General features: G+C 37.3%; 1 protein-coding gene across 4 annotated transcripts in view; it reads right to left on the minus strand.

Annotated features, from left to right (window-relative positions):
- PPM1B (protein phosphatase, Mg2+/Mn2+ dependent 1B) overlaps positions 1 to 19691 on the minus strand; it is a 76952-nt gene that overhangs the window by 6104 nt on the left and 51157 nt on the right. For 3 of the 4 annotated variants that reach the window (XM_036087393.2, XM_036087391.2, XM_036087392.2), the window contains 4 exons: positions 18243 to 19102; positions 10644 to 10761; positions 7638 to 7749; positions 7190 to 7247 (listed from right to left, as the gene is read on the minus strand). In XM_036087393.2, coding sequence (XP_035943286.1) covers positions 7190 to 7247; positions 7638 to 7749; positions 10644 to 10761; positions 18243 to 19088 — 1134 coding nt within the window. In that variant the 5' untranslated portion in view covers positions 19089 to 19102. Of the gene's footprint in view, positions 1 to 7189; positions 7248 to 7637; positions 7750 to 10643; positions 10762 to 18242; positions 19103 to 19691 lie in introns of those variants that run through there. The other variant, XM_036087395.2, reaches the window with a different exon arrangement.

The raw sequence follows: 19691 nt of genomic DNA on the forward strand, positions 1-19691 counted from the left end.
TGCCCCCCCCAAACCTCAAACCAACAACTCCCTATTTAAAACAAAAACAAACAAACAAACAAACAAAACTTCTAGGACATTGAAACAAATTCTGAAGTGATTATCAACCTTGGTTTCATACCAGGATTGCCTGTGGAGCTTTTTTTTTTTTTGAGAGAGAGAGAGCACAAACAGGGAGAGCATCAGGCAGAGGGAGAAGGAGAAGCAGGCCCCCTGCAGAGCAGGGAGCCCGACGTGGGGCAGCCGCTTAACTGACTGAGCCACCCAGGCGCCCCAACCTGTGGAGCTTTTAAGATTAAATAGATACCAAATGGGGCACCTGGGTGGCTCAGTCAGTTGAGCGTCTGACTCTTGATTTCAGCTCAGGTCATGATCTCAGGGTCATGAGAATGAGCCCCATGTCGGGTTCTGCGCTAAGCGGGGAATCTGCCTGTCCCTCTCCCTCTGCTCCTCCCCCTCCCCACCCCCCCATATAAATAAATTAATTAAATAAATAAAATCTTTTAAAAAATTATATAGATACTAAAAGTTCTATCAAAGAATACTCAGATGCACTGGGTTGGGGTGAGTTTTTTAAAGCCTGACAGGTGATTCTGATCTGATATACAGAAACTCTACTTACTTGAACTTATTGATAAAAAGGTTGTTATATTGGTTGCATTTCAATTTTGGTGGGTTCAAAAGATAAAGGACCTCTCACTCTCCATCTGACACCTATTATTACAGTAAGCATCTATGTTTCTGTGAATTCTGTACTAGTGGTAGTTGGGGAGGAGTAGTTGCTTAAAAAAAAAAAAAAAACACATTAAAACTAAACCTGTAAATCAGATCAGGATGAATTTACAATGGCTGGTATCACAGAGCCACTGAACTGGATAGAACTTAACCTAATGACCACATTTAAAAGTCATTTTATCTCAAAGTAAATTACATTTTCCTATTGTGCTGGATAAAAGAGACCTCTTCCCCAGCCATTTCATTTGACTCTTCAAAATTCTGTTCCACAACTCTCTTATGGATTTTCATTAATATCAGAAAAGGAACCTACTGTTCAGCTGCACTTTTTTTTTTTACCTGAACTACTATATACACATCATGTTTACACATCTATTAGAGCAATTAATTCCACCTTGCAACTGTTCATAAGTCTTTTCAATTAGATTGCAAACTCTTTAAGGTAAACAGAATTTCACATTCCTTTTTGTATCCTCCCTACCCGCTAGGGAAGGAAAATTAATGTTTCTGCTTAGAGCTTTATGCACATGATCTCATTTAATCCTCACAGGTACCCTAAACATAATAGGTACCACAACCCTAATTTTTATAACTGAAGAAATTTATAGGCTCAGAGAAATTTAAGTTGTCAGGGTGACAATGCTAATAGTAAGGGACACAGCTCAGATTTCTATACAGGTGTAATTAACATCAATGTCCCTCTGAATGTTCTTTTGAATACATTATGGTAGGTAACATAGTAAGTGCCCCATATAAATAGACACTTACTAAAGAAATAGTGCTTAAAATTATTGAAGTGGGCCACAAATTATTTCCTATTCAAATCTACAATGTATTTCCTCGATATAGAAAGACTGATGAAATTACAGGACAAAAAAATATTAGATGGGATGGTTAAAATTATTCTGCAAAACAGACTTAAGGCAATTGGAGATGAGAATATATAACTTTTTTTTTTTTAAGATTTTATTTATTTGACAGAGAGAAAGACAGCGAGAGAGGGAACACAAGCAGGGGGAGTGGGAGAGGGAGAAGCAGGCTCCGCACTGAACAAGGAGCCCAATGTGGGGCTCAATCCCAGGACCCTGGGATCACGACCTCAGCCGAAGGCAGATGCTTAACAACTGAGCCACCCAGGCGCCCTGAGAATATAGAACTTTTTCCCTCTGTTTAATTTTCAAGGTTTCACTGTCATCTAGACACAGTTTAAAAGAATCAAATCTCTCATGAAAACACTGCCTTATCCCAAATAAGACATAGGAATATAGATAAATCAGGCAGCAAACAGAAGGGAAAAATAAACACATTTAAAAGATAAAATTTAACTAGCTAGTATTTATTTGCAGCATTTTTTAAATGCAGTTGCCATAAGCAAAATGCTTCAAATGATTAGCTAAAACAATGGAGAAAATAGTGGAGAATGCTAATATAAATATTAACAATGTTTTTAGTGGAGTCCTATCTTCTGCTTTTCAGCTAAAAATAATTTTTAGAGCTGAAAATCCTCAAATATGCACTCATGAGATAGAATTAACAGTGACCAAGAAAGAATCTAATAAGCTGTTATTTGCTAGGATCATGTAAACTTTAATGAATTTGAAGTAATTTTAAAGAATCATTTAGATGGTTGAGACCACATAGCTAAGAGAAGTGGTATGTCATACCATCCTTAAAAATAAAGTTTACTGTATTTTCAAACAGTATAGATCTTCTCTATAAAAATGCTTTGACAAGTGAAAAAGAAACAATTTACCAAAAAAAACCAGTATTCACATAGTCCTGAAACTGTAATATAAAATTGTAAAAGCAGCTATGTTTATAACTGATCTATTTGAAATTATCAAAATAAAAAGACTGTATATAAAACTTAATGTGAAAACAGAATATGAAGACTTTTTTGGGCTTTTGTCCTGTCTTTCCTCCCTTCTTAAAAATCCAAATGCCTTAAAAAGATTTTAGATTAGGATTAAAATGTGTACTATTTTAAATGAAAAACAAGTGATACAAAACTGTGGACTTGACTGCTTAGTTTCAAAAACTTTATGAAATATTCTTCATTAAAACCAGAATATCTTGGGCGCCTGGGTGGCTCAGTTGGTTAAGCGACTGCCTTCGGCTCAGGTCATGATCCTGGAGTCCCAGGATCGAGTCCCGCATCGGGCTCCCTGCTCTGCAGGGAGTCTGCTTCTCCCTCTGACCCTCCCCCCTCTCATGCTCTCTCTCTCTCTATCTCATTCTCTCTCTCAAATAAATAAATAAAATCTTAAAAAAAAAAATATCTTAAGGCTACTAAAGAGATTCACGAAAGAACAGGAAATGATTTTTCGTGGATAGGAGAAAGGTGGAGTACAGACATATATGTAATCTCTAAATAACTTAGACAACAAAGAACCGTGTAAAGAGAATAGTTTTCAGAGTTCCCCTGACTTAGATTCGCATTCTGGCTGTACGATTTGTTTAGCTTTGCAACCTAGACAAACTACTTCCTCTCACTGAGTCTTAGTCTTACCGATAAAAAGGATGTTGAGGACATCACCTATTACTTTATACAACAGCTGGTAATTACATGTCCCCCCCTTTACCCTTGAAAATTAACAATGTATATGGCTACTTGATTAGTGGGTATATTTTACTGATTTTATTTATTTGACAGAGACAGACACAGCGAGAGAGGGAACACAAGCAGGGGGAAGTGGGAGAGGGAGAAACAGGCTTCCCGCCGAGCAGGGAGCCTGATGTGGGGCTCTGTCCCATCATGACCTGAGCTGAAGGCAGACGCTTAGCGACTGAGCCACCCAGGTGCCTGATTAGTGGTATATTTTAAAGATCAGAATCTAAATCAGTGTAATCTCTACACCCAACATGGGGCTTGAACTCACAGCCCCAAGATCAAGAGCTGCATGCTCTACCGACTGAGCCAGCCAGGTGCCCCCAACCTAGCATTGTAGAAGTAAAGGGCCATCATCTCAGAGCCCTGCCTAATGTAAGAACAGCGTAGAGCAAAAGGCAGTTTTATTTTTTCTGGTCCTGTAGGTGATTATTCTCTTGGGGTCACAGACTCCTTTGAGGAACTGATGAAAACCATGCACATACTACACTTCTCATTAAAAACTGCTTATGTCCACAAACACATTTTCAAAAATTTTCTGGGGATTCACAAACCACCTAAGAATCCCTGCTAAACCCTTTTCCAAATATTTTAACAGTTGGGGAAATGTCAATATTGCTTGCATTAAGAAGTCTGAACATATTCCAGAAAGTTGAAAAAACAAATTTAGTAAACAACTTCAGAAGACTCCCCTAAATAGTGTAGTGAGCTTTCTGAATATATTTTAAATGTTTTAATTCCTGACTTATAGGGGCACCTGGGTGGCTCAGTTGGTTAAGCGTCTTGATTTCAGCTCATGATCCCAGGGTTGTGGGATCGAGCCCCGTGTTGGGTCCCATGCTGAGTGTGGAGACTGCTTGGGATTCTCCCTCTCTCTCTCTCTTTCCCTCTCCCTTTGCCTCCCCACCCTCCATGCACTCTCACTCTTTCTTTCTAAAATAAAAAAAAGGAATATTATAAAAACAAATTCCACTTGGCTTTTTGAAATACGTTATTCAAGAGGTTTTCTTTGAATATAAGAAAAATAAATGAATCCCTATTTCTAATGGTATTACCTATAGGCATTCACAGCAGGATAATTCTCTCTCTGATATAAAGCAGACATCTTAGGAACCTAAATACGTCTCGGATTAACTCTAGCATTCTTTTTTTTTTTTTTAGTATCTGTACAAAATTTTATTTTTGTTATTAAAAAAAGCCCAACTATCAGCTCCTGCCACTGTACTTCTTGGCCACATCTTCTACAACACGGCACAGATCTAAGCTGAGAAACAGTTACGGAACACATTTGTGCCTAATCCACTGCTACAGTAGCTCAGGTTAAGAGCTAAGAATTTAATTAAATACCTATAATTACTTCATTTTTTTCTGCTTCTTTGTGTTTTTCAGTACATTTCTGCTAATGTACATTTAGTATATTTCTGCTTCTACTATGGCTCAACATTTTTCTAAGGTTGTGATTATTCTGAAAGGGTAAAGAAATATTTCCCCACATAGGATTCTGGGCTGCAAAAGTTAGTTTTTACAGTGAATAGGGAAGTTTCTCCAATCCATGTATCTGTCTAATAATGAGTTTACACTTATCATCTGATCTCTGTAATTATTTCACTAGTTGACTGCCAGCATCTCTTTAACCTAACGCTGCACATGACGTGTTTCTAACAGACTACAATACCACAGATATCCCTCTGAGTGTGCCACTCTTCTGCTCCAAACAGATGGTGGCTCCTCCCTGTAAAATATAAAGTTCAGAAGGCCTCTCCAGTGTCTCCAAAAATACGTCTGGCATCCTGAATTCTTATTTCTCACCACAGCAGTTTGCCGCTCTAGTCAAAATGAGGTCCTTTCTTTAAAGATAGCTCATATTTTGTTCTTGCCTCTCCCAGCCACTTGAACTATATCATCCTCCTCATTTCATTTCTGTCATTCTAATCATTCTTCAAATCTCCTCTTTTCTCTGACAAATCTGACTTTCCCAGCAATCACTGTACAATTCACATGGCAATTAATCACATTCTGTATTTTATCATTTCTTTCTAACTTGTGTGTTTATCTCTACATGGGGAGCTGCACTGACCGTAGGGATGGGACCATGTCTAATGTTCTGTACAGTCTCCTCCCTACGTCAATTCACCACGTGATAGCTTGTCCATGTTTGATCTGCTGAGGTTACTAGAAAGCTTATATATAAACGTAATTAAGCATGCATCTCCTTAACTTACAGAGTCATATAATAATCCTATTCAAGGCCAGTTTTTTATCCTGAGCATTTCTCTTCAGTTTCATGGCTCTGTTGTTTATTTATTCACTGTTTAGAGAGCTACTGTGTATAATAAGTATTTTCTGTTTTTAAAAAATGTTTAAAACATTAACCTAAACATTAATTTAGGGGTGTGAAACTTTTTTTTAAAATTGTATCTGGAGTAAGAGCAGCCAACTTTCTTGAGGGACCTTGAAGAGATTCAGCAAGGCATAATGAGATAATTTTTCAAATTTACACACCAGGCTTACATTTTCAGGCACATGAAGAAACATGAGCACTTATATGGTTAGTACTGAATCAGTAATACCTTCTGAGGGCTTATTTCCTCTAACCACATGTGGAACCTAGGATCTAGCTGAAGGGATCACCCTCTCTTCACTCCGCCACCCAATTACCATGGGCTTTTCAGTTGTGTCAACATTTCTCCTTGTCTGATTTAGGGTTCACTCTAAATGTAGCACATGACGTATTTTTATTTTTAAATGAATTTTCACAGCTTTAAGATACAAGTCTTAATACTTTGAGGTCCTGGACACAAAAGAAAGACTCAGAACCACTGCTCTAGACCAAGATATAAAACCTGTTACTGGCAATATACAATATCACTTTTGTTCAACTCACTAAAATGTATTAATCGTAAACTTTTTCTTTTTGCAAGGATACGTTTATGTTAAGAAAAAGGAAATGATAGGACATGGCTGTGCAATAATGAATCCTGCAAAACGGCTCAACTGAGAGGATACATCATTTCTACCAGTGGTTGATGTCTCTCTCAAGACCTGCCCCGAGGAGCTGGAGCTTTGGAGGGCGAGTCTCTCTCTTTGGCTCCCTTAAATCTTTCAAGCCTATGGTTAAAAATTAAGTTATTCATTGATAGATGTCTAAAAACTTCAAAACCCTACACGGAAATAGTTATTCGAATTACTGACTCTGAAACGTAGGGCAATTAAAAAAGAAAAAAGAAGGCACTGCTTTGTCTCTCGGTACTAGTGCGAAGATGAAAGCACTACAGACGTGCAGCTGGCAGCTCATCAGTATTTCTAAGGAAGGTAAGGGACGGAGCTTTGCTCTGATGGAGCATAGCAGGGGACAACAGAAATGGTTATCCAGTCCAACACAAAACACCGACAGTGGCAACGTTAAGGTTAAGAAAGAAGTTATCCCCAGGGATTCAACTGGGCACACAGGGGCACTGAAAGTCAGGTCTTTAAGATAATAGCTCATTTCTCTATCACTAAGTTCTAGTGATGGTAGCAGCCTGCTGAAGGAGAAAGTGAGATATTTAAAAGGATGTTCTTCGCTTCAAAATTAAGATTTAAGGGAGAAGGAGAAGGAAAGGCAGACATACAGGGAGGAAATAAGTACAGCCCAACAAAAAGGTACTTGATGCCCGTTACGTGACAACAAACTTAACTACAAAATAGAACTGTATCTCTACCTCCATTTCTAGACATTTCCTTAAACTGACTCCTTAACATGAAACATAGTATAATTTATTACAGATTTCATTATGTGAATGTATTATATCTAGTATTTACATTACAAAATTATTTTAAATGCTTAAGAAATAAAAGAAAACTTACCCCATCGCTTTCTCTATGTGGATTCAGCCTACTATAAACAGCTTCAATAACATTGCGCCTAAAAAAAATCATGCTTTAGTTTTATTAAATTACAATTACTAAGCTTCTGAGTATTTAAAATAATACTTCATCTTGAATATCCTCAAAAATTAACTGCCACACTAAATGCTTGCCAAGAACATAGTTGCTACATTTCACTTAGAATTTGATTCAGCACAAGCCATTTGTTCTTATTTATAAAGTAAGAGAACCTTCACCTTTTCAAAACACATGATAAATAATTCCCTTAAAAAAAAAAAATGCCTTTGGATGAAATTTTTAAAGTTCTTCTCTACTATAAGAACCATCAACCCATCTCATCTTTAGATAATTGATATACTTCTTCCCCAAAATTACTTAATTACTAATTATAAACGAACTCAAAATTAGTTCTTTTTGTTCTACTTACTTGCCAGCAAGACCTCCCCCAGGAGGCAAATTTGGGATATTTTCTGCAGACAAGATGCGCATGACATGGGCAAGATCAGGCATTCCTTCCTCACCAGACTTCTCCATAATTTCTGCAGGTTTTTAAAAAGAATTCCTAAATTAATGTGTTAACTCAGGATTCAGAGAGAGTGAAACAAGGGGAACTATTTGGTAGTATCAATTTTATTTATTTTCTTTTTTTTTAATTTAGATTCAAGTTAGTTAACATATAGTGTATTATTAGTTTCTGTAGTATCAATTTTAAAATGTAAAAAAAGCAAACATTATCTTACGGTCACACAAGGAATAAAAGTAATATAAAAAGTTATTTGCATACATAAAAGCAAAAACTGGAAGAAATGAAATGTTCAACAATACAGGGACAGTTAAGAAAATTTTGGTATAGCCACTGAGTGAAATGGTTTACAATCACTAAAAATGATCCCTGTGAACACAGGATAGCTATGTGGAAAAACACTTTGATCTAATTTTATACAATAATAATACAAAAGTTATTAATACTGTAATTCCCAAAAAAAAGTGATAGATGAATAAGGACTGTAAGGAGAAGGAGAAAAATTAGGAATTGTTTTATAAGGTTATTTAACTGAAGAACAGTTGACAAATAATATTAGTTTCAGGTGATTCGACAATTATACACATTATAAAACGCTCACCACAGTAAGTGTAGTCACCATACAATGTTAGTACAATATTACTGACTATATTCCCTATGCTGGACTTTTCAGCCCTATGACCTCTTTGATAACTGGAAGTTTATACCTCTTAGTCCCCTTCACCTAGTTCGCCTATCCTTCTTCTGGCAATCATTAGCTTGTTCTCCACACCTATGAGTCTGTTGCTGCTTTGTTTTTTAGATTCCACATGGAAGTGAAACACTGTCTTATTTCACTTAGCATAATACCTTCTAGGTCCATCCATGCTGTTTTATAAGCTTTTTGATCCCGAGGTAGTTATGCTCCCCAACAATTTAAAATACAAAAGGAGGGGCACCTGGGTGGCTCAGTCAGTTAGGAATCTGCCTTTGGCTCAGGTCATGATCCCAGGGTCCTGGAATGGAGCCCCACGTGGGGCTCCCTGCTCAGTGGGGAGCCCCATTCTCCCTCTGCCTCTGCCCCTCTCCCGTGCTCATTCTCTCTCTCTCTCTCTCATGAATAAATACAATCTTTTAAAATAAATAAAATTAAAAAAGGAAAATAAATCACAGAACTTGCTAAGGCTTAGAACAAAATAAAACACTTACACGTTCCATCTATATTTACAATTTATGAAAAATACATCTTTAGAGCATGATTATTTGGCCAGTATTAAGACATAAACTCCTCAAAAATCGGAGGATGCCAACTTACTTTTAAGACAACAAAAAAGCAGTGTCCTCAGCAGCCACCATGCCTCACGAGGCCCTCGCCATCACCGTAACCTCACCACTCCCATTTGACTCTGCCCCTGACTCCCCTCTATCTCCAAAAAGGCTCTATGCAGAGAAGCCTTCTCCCACTTCTAGATCTTCACATGTGCTTTTCCTTTGATTTGAAACACATTTTACACCATTCCAATCAACCCATTTTGCATAGTTCGCTCATATTCAGGTTTCAACTTCATGTGTCACTTTCTCAAATTCTTCTCCAACCCAAGCCTGAAGTCTGGGCACCGCTACATACTTCCACTGTAGATGTTGCTTACTCTATCACAGATTGCAAGCTTCTTGAAGGCAGGACTGTCATTTTTCTGCCTTTACTTGTATCTCTATAATACAGGATTTCTCAGCCTTGGCACAATTGACATTTTGGATCAGCCACATCTTTTTTTTGTTTTTTTTTTGGTGGAGGCTGTCCTGTGTACTACAAAATGTTAAGCAACATCCCCGGCCTCTCCTCACTAGAGGCTAGTGACACCCTCTCAGTTATGACACCAAATATGTCTGCAGACATTGCCACAATGAAAGAGAGAGAGAGAAAAGAACGAGTGTGTATGTTATAGAAAATAGAGGAGTCACATGAATTGTAAACAAATGGGGAATCTAGGTAAAAGGTACTACATTGTACATGGGAGCTCTCTATATTTTTTCAATTTTTAATTTTAAAATTATTTCAAAATAAAAAGTTAAAAAAAATAAGTACAGTTGATCCTTGAATGACTTAAGTTTCAACTGTGTGGGTCCACTTATACATGGCTTTTTTTTCAATATAGTACACTACCGTCAATATATTTTCTCTTTATGATTTTCTTAATAACATTTTCTTTTCTCTGGCTTACTTTATTGTAAAAATACATACATATACATCATATATAGGACATACAAAATATGTGTTAATTAACTGTTTAAAGCTTCCGGTCAACAGTAGACTATTGTAATTAAGTTTGGGGGGAGTCAAAACTTATATGTACATTTTCAACTGAGGGGGAGAGTGCGGGGGGGAGACTGGGAGGTGAAGGTGGGAATAGTGGGTGTGTTTGCACTCCCAACCCCCATGCTGGTCAAGGGTCAACTGTAAAATCAATACTCTTTCACAACATCAATGCTGATTCTTATCAGTAAGATAAAAACATATGGTATAATGAATTCCTATGATTGACCTGGGAGGAATTAGTGTTAGTCAAATTAGAGCACTTGATGTTCATGATAAGCCCTGAGGCAAATTTCACCGGACTCTTCACTACTAAAAGTATAATCAGGAAAAGAGGAAATAAAATGGCAAAATTTAACAGACTATTTTCAAATGTTTCTCTTTGGTGGTATAATAGACATATTTGTCTTCTCCCTGCCAATAAATTCCCACACATTGGTCCAAGATGTGATAGTAAACCTTAGGCAGACAGATGCTTGTTTTTTAAGGCCTTGTTCTGAAATACTTAATCGTTTTTCCTAATTCTAAAAAAACTATCTGATAAACAAGGGAGAATACTCTTCCTTTCCTTCTAAATGGGAATTTAAAAAAAAAAAAAAATCACCTTTCTTACTTACCTTCAACCCGTGATTCCAAGTGCTTATCCAGCTCTGAATCTTTTCTCACTGCTTCATCTGAGACCTTGGGCGCATTTGAAAAGCAAACTAGTACAATACTCATGTTATCTCGACTTCCCTGTATTTTAAAGAAAGAAAAAGAATTAGATTTCCATAGTCCAGCAACTTTCTATTATTTCATTCACAACAGTTAATTACATTAAGCAATTATAGTTTATTTAAATCACCAGAATGTACACATTCAACGCATTAATTTCCATTCTAAAGAACTATTTGAAGCATTCCCTGAAGAAACAAGATCTCTAGATATGGGTAGATCTGTAATTATTTTATGACTTTTAATTCTGTGTACCTATTCTTACCCACCAGCACTCTACAACCTAAGAAATGAAGATACCTTCATATGTATTACATCTTCTAAACTCTGTTTCCCACTCAACCTGCATATTCCCAAAGTCGCTTACGCCCAAAAACACATGTTCCCAAACAAGTGTGCAATTTTCACCTAGCTAATTAACCCGCTCAGAGCAATGCTAGTAAAACTCTCCTGAATTTGACATAGCTGAAAATTAATGATCATTAGGATACCCAAGACACTATACTGAACAATTACAAGCAGAGAATAAAACAGATTGTAAACTGTTCTGAGGATAAAGCAGCAAACAATGGAAGGTAACTGGATGGCTGAGATACTGTAGTCAGATACAGTAACTTGTGGAGAAAAGACATCAGATCGTTATATAGAATCAAAAATTGTGTCAGTCTGCAGAGGGGAGCCAAAACTGCTAACTTAGGGACAAATTTTACTGTCGCCTTGGTAATCACACTACCATAGGCAAATGATCTATATTTTTAAAAGTAGCACTATTACCATGAGATTACGAGAAATAAATTTAAAATCTTCTCGTAGCTTTTCCTATAGGTATATTACTTTAACTGAGTTTCTTAGAACAGGGACTTAGAATAGTGACTGTTTCAACTCCCCCCGCCCCCAAAATAAACTAAGTCAATGGAGGTGGTAGGCTACTTTGTCTGATGGTGCAGTTTGCCAACCCAAGTGAAAAAAGCTAAGGCCATACCCATTCTAGTCTTTTCAGTCATTATGGCCAGAATCTAGGCAGGCATTGTCTGGTTCAGACTTGCCACCTTTCTGGAACCCACATGACACAGCCAAAAAGACACAAAGGCCTTGAAAAACTTTTGCCACCACCTCCTAAAAGTCAATGTAGCAAAGCTTGAAGACAGTGGAGGTCAGGCCTTAAGAAGCCTTCAAAAAGAGTAACTCTTTCCACAGACTCCCATGTTTTAGTGGGAAAAAATATCATGAGTATATGACCAGATTCTCCATATCTGAAAAAAAAAAATCAGGATTTCCAAAAAAATCAGAACTGGCCCAAACTAATTTCATTCTTTCATGAAATCCACCAAGACTTTCACAATGACTTCGTATTAGAAAATATGCACTGGCTGTATGAATATATATACATATCCACACAAACACACTATGGTTCCAAACAGCATCCTCCCCCCACCCCCCAAAAGAATCAATACATTCTACAGGAATCAGGATTGACCATGTAAGTTCAGGTCAGGCAAAAGCTTTATACCAGAGATAATTAAAGTTACACACACACACACACACACAATTTCCATTAGGTTTTTATGTTATAAAAATTACATCTTATCAATTGGGAAATTAACTGAAAGATAGTTTCAGGAAGTTTAAATAACAAAAAATAAAGGAAATAATTTACATTTACACCTCAGCTCTGTGTGATTCCAATGATGCTTCTTCTATTTCTACATAAAGATGACTTTCAGGGGCGCCTGGGTGGCCAGACAGTTGAGCAACTGACTCTTTCAGTTTCAGCTCAGGTCATGATCTCAGGGTTGTGGGATCGAACCCATCCATCGCTCCAAGGCTCCGCACCCAGCCCTGAGCCTGCTTAAGATTCTCTCTCCCTTGCCCCTTACCCCTCCCCCCACCCTCTCTAGCTCTAAAATAAATAAATCTTAAAAAAAAAAAAAAAAAAAGCCCCAGACTGCTACAGTGTACTCACAGAGATATTAAAAATGAGGGGAAACAGAGTGATACTCCACATTTGTGGATACCCTGCAAACTAGTGTGAAGTAGTTCAGTTTTAACATCGGATAACACTATATTCCTCTCAAGGACATCCAATATTTTCAAAGCCGGGGTTTTGAGAGTTGCTATGATAAAAAGCAAGTCCCATAAAAAAAAATCAACGTGATACAGGAAATGAGGGTGGCTGTGCCCAATGATTCCAAGATCTGAGAAGGTGTGCAGTGAACAGGTACACATATCTTATTAGTATGTAACTGCAGTATCTCTCTTTTTTTAAGATTTATTTACTTATTTTAGAGAGAAAGAAAGAGAATACGAGTGGGGGGGAGTGCAGGAAGGGGCAGAGGGAGAGGGAGAAAGAGAATCCCAAGCAGACGCCCCACTGAGCACACAGCCCCACGCTGGCTCAATCCCACACCGATCCCACCACTGTGAGATCATGATCTGAACTGAAACCAAGAGTCGGACACGCAACCAACTGAGCCACCCAGGTGCCCCTGTAACTGCAGTTTCTTAAACAATGAAATAAAAGATTTTTTCAATGTATATGTATTATTTTGTTAAGACATATATATACTCATTAAGCTTGGCTCTAACCATATAATACTTGTATCTGCTAAGTATTAATATGGCTAAGTAGCACTACGAAAAAATTCTGAGATACTCGGGCACCATGAGACCAAGAAAGTTTGAGAACTGCTACACTATAGACTATACTTTTACATTCAGTCCTTCCCTTCCATACTCCAAAATACCCAACCACACTCCACTCTAATACTATTTATGTCTACTTTTGTGTTATTTAGAATTACATTTTCTGAAAGCTATAACGGAAAAACTCCTGAGTTTAGAGCTAAACAATTTTGGAGGGTATATGGGTACATTTTTCATGTTCTATTACTAATCTGGAATGGCGCTGCCTTTGGAAAATAAGCCAAAAAGACATAAAGGCCCTGAAAAACTCTTGCCACCACCTCCTAAAATTCAATGTAGCAAAACTTGAAGACAATGGAGGTCTTGACTCTTGGTTTCAGCTCAGGTTGTGAGCTGAAATTTTCCCTCAATTTTATCCAACTATCAGGTACTATCTCATGTATATAAATAAGCTTCTGATAAGTGTATATAAGCAGAATTTAGGAAAATCAAATAGTATTTTAGAAGAAAAAATAATAGAACAATTTAAAGGCATACTGACTTTTACAATTTAAGAAAAAGCAGGTGGCAAAGTAACATGATCCATTTCTGTAAAAAAACAAAAACAAAAAACAAAAAGGAAGGGAAAGAAAACCCTATTTTTATATTTCTATATGTTTGTATGAATAAACACAGAATTATTTGGAAGAATATGTGGCTGCTTAAGGGGAATGATATTTTTTTTTTTTTTTTAAAGATTTTATTTATTTATTTGACAAAGAGAGAGACACAGCGAGAGAGGGAACACAAGCAGGGGGAGTGGGAGAGGGAGAAGCAGGCTTCCCGCGGAGCAGGGAGCCCGATGCGGGGCTCGATCCCAGGACCTGGAATCATGACCTGAGCCGAAGGCAGACGCTTAACGACTGAGCCACCCAGGCGCCCCAAGGGGAATGATATTTTTAAAAAGGACATAAATACAAACATCTTCGGATTTGTTCACAAATGTTATTAATCTTGTAATTATTGAAAAAAGAAAAGGGAACTCTTAGTATTTCCATTCGGAAAAAATTTTTCATCAAACCTTCTGTGAAACATTGGCAACGGACACATCACACTTGAATCAGGAAATGTGAGTTCTAGTCTTGGCTTCGACACTCATCAAAATATGACTTAACAGCTATCTTTTAATGTCAAACCTCTATTTCCTTACTTGCAAATTAGAAATGGATTTTTATTTCGTTCATCTCAGGCTACTAGGAGGACAAATGAGTGTTATATTTATAAGTTATGAAAGGCTATGCAAACAGCAGTTGCGTAGCACATGCAACCTGAAATGAGCATAAATACCATGAATGCTACTAGCATTGGCAAGAAAATAGGAAGGCTGCTTTCTTAGGGATTATTCTCTCCTAGAGTTAACGTATCTTAAGAGAGTAATGCCTGAGTAGAGTCATCCAACACTTACTGCTTCATATTCCTAAGTGGCAATCTTGAAAGAGATTATCATTAGCAATAATAATGCTATCTTTTATAGTTGTTGTGAAAATTAAATGCATTAAGCTATGTATAAAGTGCTTAGAATAGCATTTGGCTCATAGAAAGCAATAATTTACTGATACTGATGTTATTGTGATTATGACAATTATCACAATCTTCCAAGATTTCATGAGTTAACATATAAAAATGCTTGTAAACTATTAGGGCATGACAAGTGTTAGAAGTGTTAGAAAATATTAACACATCATTTAAATTATCAGGGAAACTTCTACTTAAAAATCAGGTCTAGTGTCTCTCCTCCTGAAGTAGCTAGCACCTACTGAGCAATCGCTAAGTGCCAAGCACTGAGCTAAAGTGCTTTCCATGGATTTTAAAATTTTTTATTCAATCTTTCAAAGTTCAAAGCAATCATACTCTATTTTAATCATATTGTTTTATAACACTGCTAACCCCTGGTTTTACACTACAAACAAGTGACAAATTATGGAGTTAGAAAAACAGAAATGGGTAAGAAGTTTTAACATGCAAAGGTTCAAAATATTCAAAGGTCTGTTATGTTTCAACACAAAAGTTAACTAAGCTTCTCAAAACTGATTTCAATTTGGGGGCACCTGGTTGGCTCAGATGGTTAAGCATCTGCCTTTGGCTCAGGTCATGATCCCGGGGTCCTGGGATCGAGTCCCGCATGGGGCTCCCTGCTCAGCAGGGAGCCTGCTTCTTCCTCTCCCTCTAGTGCTCCCCCTGCTTGTGCTCTCTTGCTCTCTCTGTCAAATAAATATATAAAATCTTAAAAAAACAAAACAAAAGAAAACTGATTTCAAATTGGGGCACCTGAGTGGCTCAGTCAGTTAAGCATCCAACTCCTGATCTCAGCTCAGGTCATGATCTCAGGTTGTGAGAGGGAGTCCCACACCCCACCTGAGACCCCACACTCAGCGGGGAATCTGCTTGAGATTCTCTCTCCCCCTCTCCCTCTACACCCTCCAGCACACGCTCCCGTTCTCTCTAATTAAAAATAAAACCAAAAAACTGACTTCAATTTGAATGCAGCTTCATTCTAAGGAACTATGGTGGCCAACTTCCACTAAAATTGAATGACTCATGGGTTCCAACCTCTTGTCCCTATTACTGTCATTTATCATTTCTGAGATTCTAGGAATCCAGGATATTTAATACCATCACCAGGAATATTTAATTACTGATCAAAGCTGTCAAGCAAAGATCCGCCACCAGAATCATTTCACCCCCTCCAAAAGGGTGGGGTCAAAATTCCTGAAAACGAACATCCTTTCAATGGAAGGGAGAGTGCAGTTTATCCACAATACAAGCTTCTTTTTTACTCCAAATTACAGACCTAATAGATTTTTGGCTATTCCCTTCGAAACAACACGCCATTCTTTCAACAAAATACTATACAACCATGACAAATGATTTAGACTGATACCTACAGACATGGAGATCTCGCTATAACGTACTGTTGCACAAAAAAGCATACTGTAGAATAACAAGTATAATGATCTCCTTTTTATAAAAATATACATACTAACAGGCAGGCAAAAAAGACTGGAAAGATATATACCAATGAATGGAGCCAACTTCAGTGAGTGGCAAAGTTTTTGAATGTTTCTTTATATGTCCTGGATTACCTGGAATTTTTTTTTAATAGCTAAGTATATACTTGTTTTATAATCAGGGAAAATGCTGTCTTCATCTGCTAGTCAGGCAAAAAACATCTGCTTGCTTTTGTCTCAAAAAGCTGCAGGTCAGAATCTCTCCACTTGGGAGTCCAAAGGGAAGACATTTTTAGAGCCTATTCGATCACTGACAACCATCAATACTTTTGTAATTAACCTATCCAGATAAGTAAAAAAAAAAAAAAAAAGTATACAGTATGCTTAAGGGAAAAAAAAGACAAAAAACCAAAAAAACAAAAACCTTTGAAAAGCTAAAGGAACCATCATTTAAAACCCTTTCAGAAAAAAGCTGCCAACTGGAAACACCAGCCCTTAAATTTTCTCTACCTGAAGTTGTCTCTTCCCAATCTATGAAAAAGAAGTAGACACTTCAGCAAAACCTGGGTATTTCCACAGACTCAGAGAACTTCCGAAACTTTCTGGCTATGTCTGTACCTTCCAAAGCAACTTATGTGGTGGGGAGAAAGAACAGTTCTAACCTAGACAGAGTAAGGAAGTCAAAACCTTCATTTCACATAGCCAAAGGTTAGTTTTGCCTTGGCACCTTCTTACTCAGTCCTACAATACTCACGTATCCTAGGCACTGGCCAGATAACTCGGACTTTATGACGGCTATACAGGCACCGTCAAAACCCCCCTGAAACTACTGGATATTTTAAAGACATTCAAGGGAATTGCTGAATGTCTGTTAGTCTGGATTTGCTTTCCCTATTACTCTATCAAGTTAAGATTCACAGGACATTACAAAACTAAATTAAATGTTACTGATCCACAGGAATTCTTCCAGCATTCTATTCTATACTACTCTTTGGTTTTTAATCAGTGATGACAAAAACATCTATACAAAAAGAATTCCGGTATCTTCTACAAAAGTTAAGATACGCTCTACCATGTCATGTATCACTTATATAAAGCCACCTGTAAATTCCTTTTTGATTTTGTTGCTAGGAAAGAGCTTCTTTTACTAAACAATAAGAAATACACAATTTACACTTTTACTTCAGTTTTCATCTTAGCTGCTAGGAGGCTCAGATCTAAATTACAAAACCTGACTTAGCCTAGGTCTCTGGTTTATCTTCCAATATTATACATGGCTTTTGATTTTTTGTATATTTATTACAGAAATATACCATATACATAATTCATTAAACTGCTTCAAAATCAGGCATAAGACCTCTGTTGCCGGGCGCCTGGGTGGCTCAGTTGGTTAAGCGACTGCCTTCAGCTCAGGTCATGATCCTGGAGTCCCAGGATCAAGTCCCACATCGGGCTCCCTGCTCAGCAGGGAGTCTGCTTCTCCCTCTGACCCTCCCCCCTCTCATGCTCTATCTCATTCTCTCTCTCAAATAAATAAATAAAATCTTAAAAAAAAAAAAAGACCTCTGTTGCCAATACTGAGAATTTAAATCAAAAGGCACAATTCTATATAGATGCCTCAGCCACAGCAACAAGCCACAAAGTACTTAAATGACAACAAATGCCAAAAATTTATTAATCTTCAAACTAGAAGGTTGAGGCAAACGAGGCTGGCCAAAAAAAAAAAAAAAAATTCTGGTGAAGAAAGTAATTTAAAAATATACAGATTTTCCCTAATGAAAAGTTTTTAAAATTTAAGTCTGGTTAATTTTACTTACCGTGCCTTTTCAAAATTAACAGGGTATTTTAATTATAACAAAAAGACTTACATACCTTATGTAAACAAGTGTCCACTACCCAATTGCACACATTTTCCAGGTCATCAGATACCTCAAGCCTAGATTTAACAAATTCACAGAGCTCCTCATTACTCATAACATCCCAGATCCCATCACAAGCCAAGATGATAAATTCATCCTCTTCTGCTCTTAAAATTTCATAAACCTCAGGCTCTGGAGAAACAAGTTGTTCTGTTGGGCCCTTGCCATCAACACACTTGTAATCATAGTCCCCCAAAGCACGAGACACTGCTAATGAACCATTAACACGTTGTATCATTACGCTGCCTCCTGCATTTTGGATTCGCTCCTTCTCCCTTGGATTGCAAGGTTTGTGATCCTGGGTAGAAAAGCAGACTTGTCCATTCCTATACAGAACAGCACGTGAATCACCACAGTTGATAAAGTAGATATGCTTAGGTGAAATCAGGACCCCCACTGCGGTTGAACCACTTCTGTCCATTCCGTTTCTGAGGTCTGAAAAGTTACGCATGTATTCATCAATTTTCAAAAAGCCAGTTCTGATGCCATTCTTGACATTTTCCACGGAGGGCTCAAGAGCAGATCCTGATTTTCCAGCTGCCCTAAAGTCTTCATTATTAGTGATGTGTTCTAATAAATGTGTTGAGCAGTAATTTGCTACTCGAGATCCAGCATGACCATCATAAACTGCAAAAAATGACCAGTCTTCCAAGCCGTGAGGAATACCTACAACAGCTGTGTGTGCATCTTCCATTTCTACTCTCCATCCTTGCATGCTGCTCAGGCCATAACGTAAACCATTCCCAGCACCATGAGCATTATGTTTCTCAGTTTTGGGTTTATCCAAAAATGCACCCATGTTTAATAATGAATCTGAAAGAAAACAAAAATTGTCAAGGGTTATATGTTTAAATCTGTCAGAGAATTATCTACAATATTCCATCTATTCTCTAGTAACTCCTATCTCAAATATATTTTTCAGTATTATCTGAATTTACTGGAACAACAAAAAAGAAACCAAGAAAATTTCCCCATACATCCTTATTCTAGAACAGTGGTTTCTCAATCCTAGCATATTAGAATCATCAGACCAATTAAATCAGAATCTCTAGGGGTGAGACCCAGATATCAGTATTTTTTTTTAAGCCTCTCTGGTGATTTAGATGTGCAGTAAGTTGAAAAGCACTGTTCCAGCAAAGGAAAACTAAGAAACACAACCTGGTTAAGTTTTCTTAAATATTCAATTTATAAGAGAACTCAGGGTTCAATATAGAAGACTGAACCATCAGAATATTCAGAATGGTGTTGCATCTTTTCTAATATATTAAGGTACTTTAATATATTTCAGAAAGACTTCCAAAAGCATGTATTGTAAGATACTTTCCCCCAGTGATCCTGACAACCCCAAAATTTAATTAAAACATAAAATCTCCATTCTACAAACATTTGATCAAAGCTTTAC

The sequence above is a fragment of the Halichoerus grypus genome, chromosome 10 (assembly GCF_964656455.1).
Source record: "Halichoerus grypus chromosome 10, mHalGry1.hap1.1, whole genome shotgun sequence".
Classification (NCBI taxonomy): Eukaryota; Metazoa; Chordata; class Mammalia; order Carnivora; family Phocidae; genus Halichoerus; species Halichoerus grypus.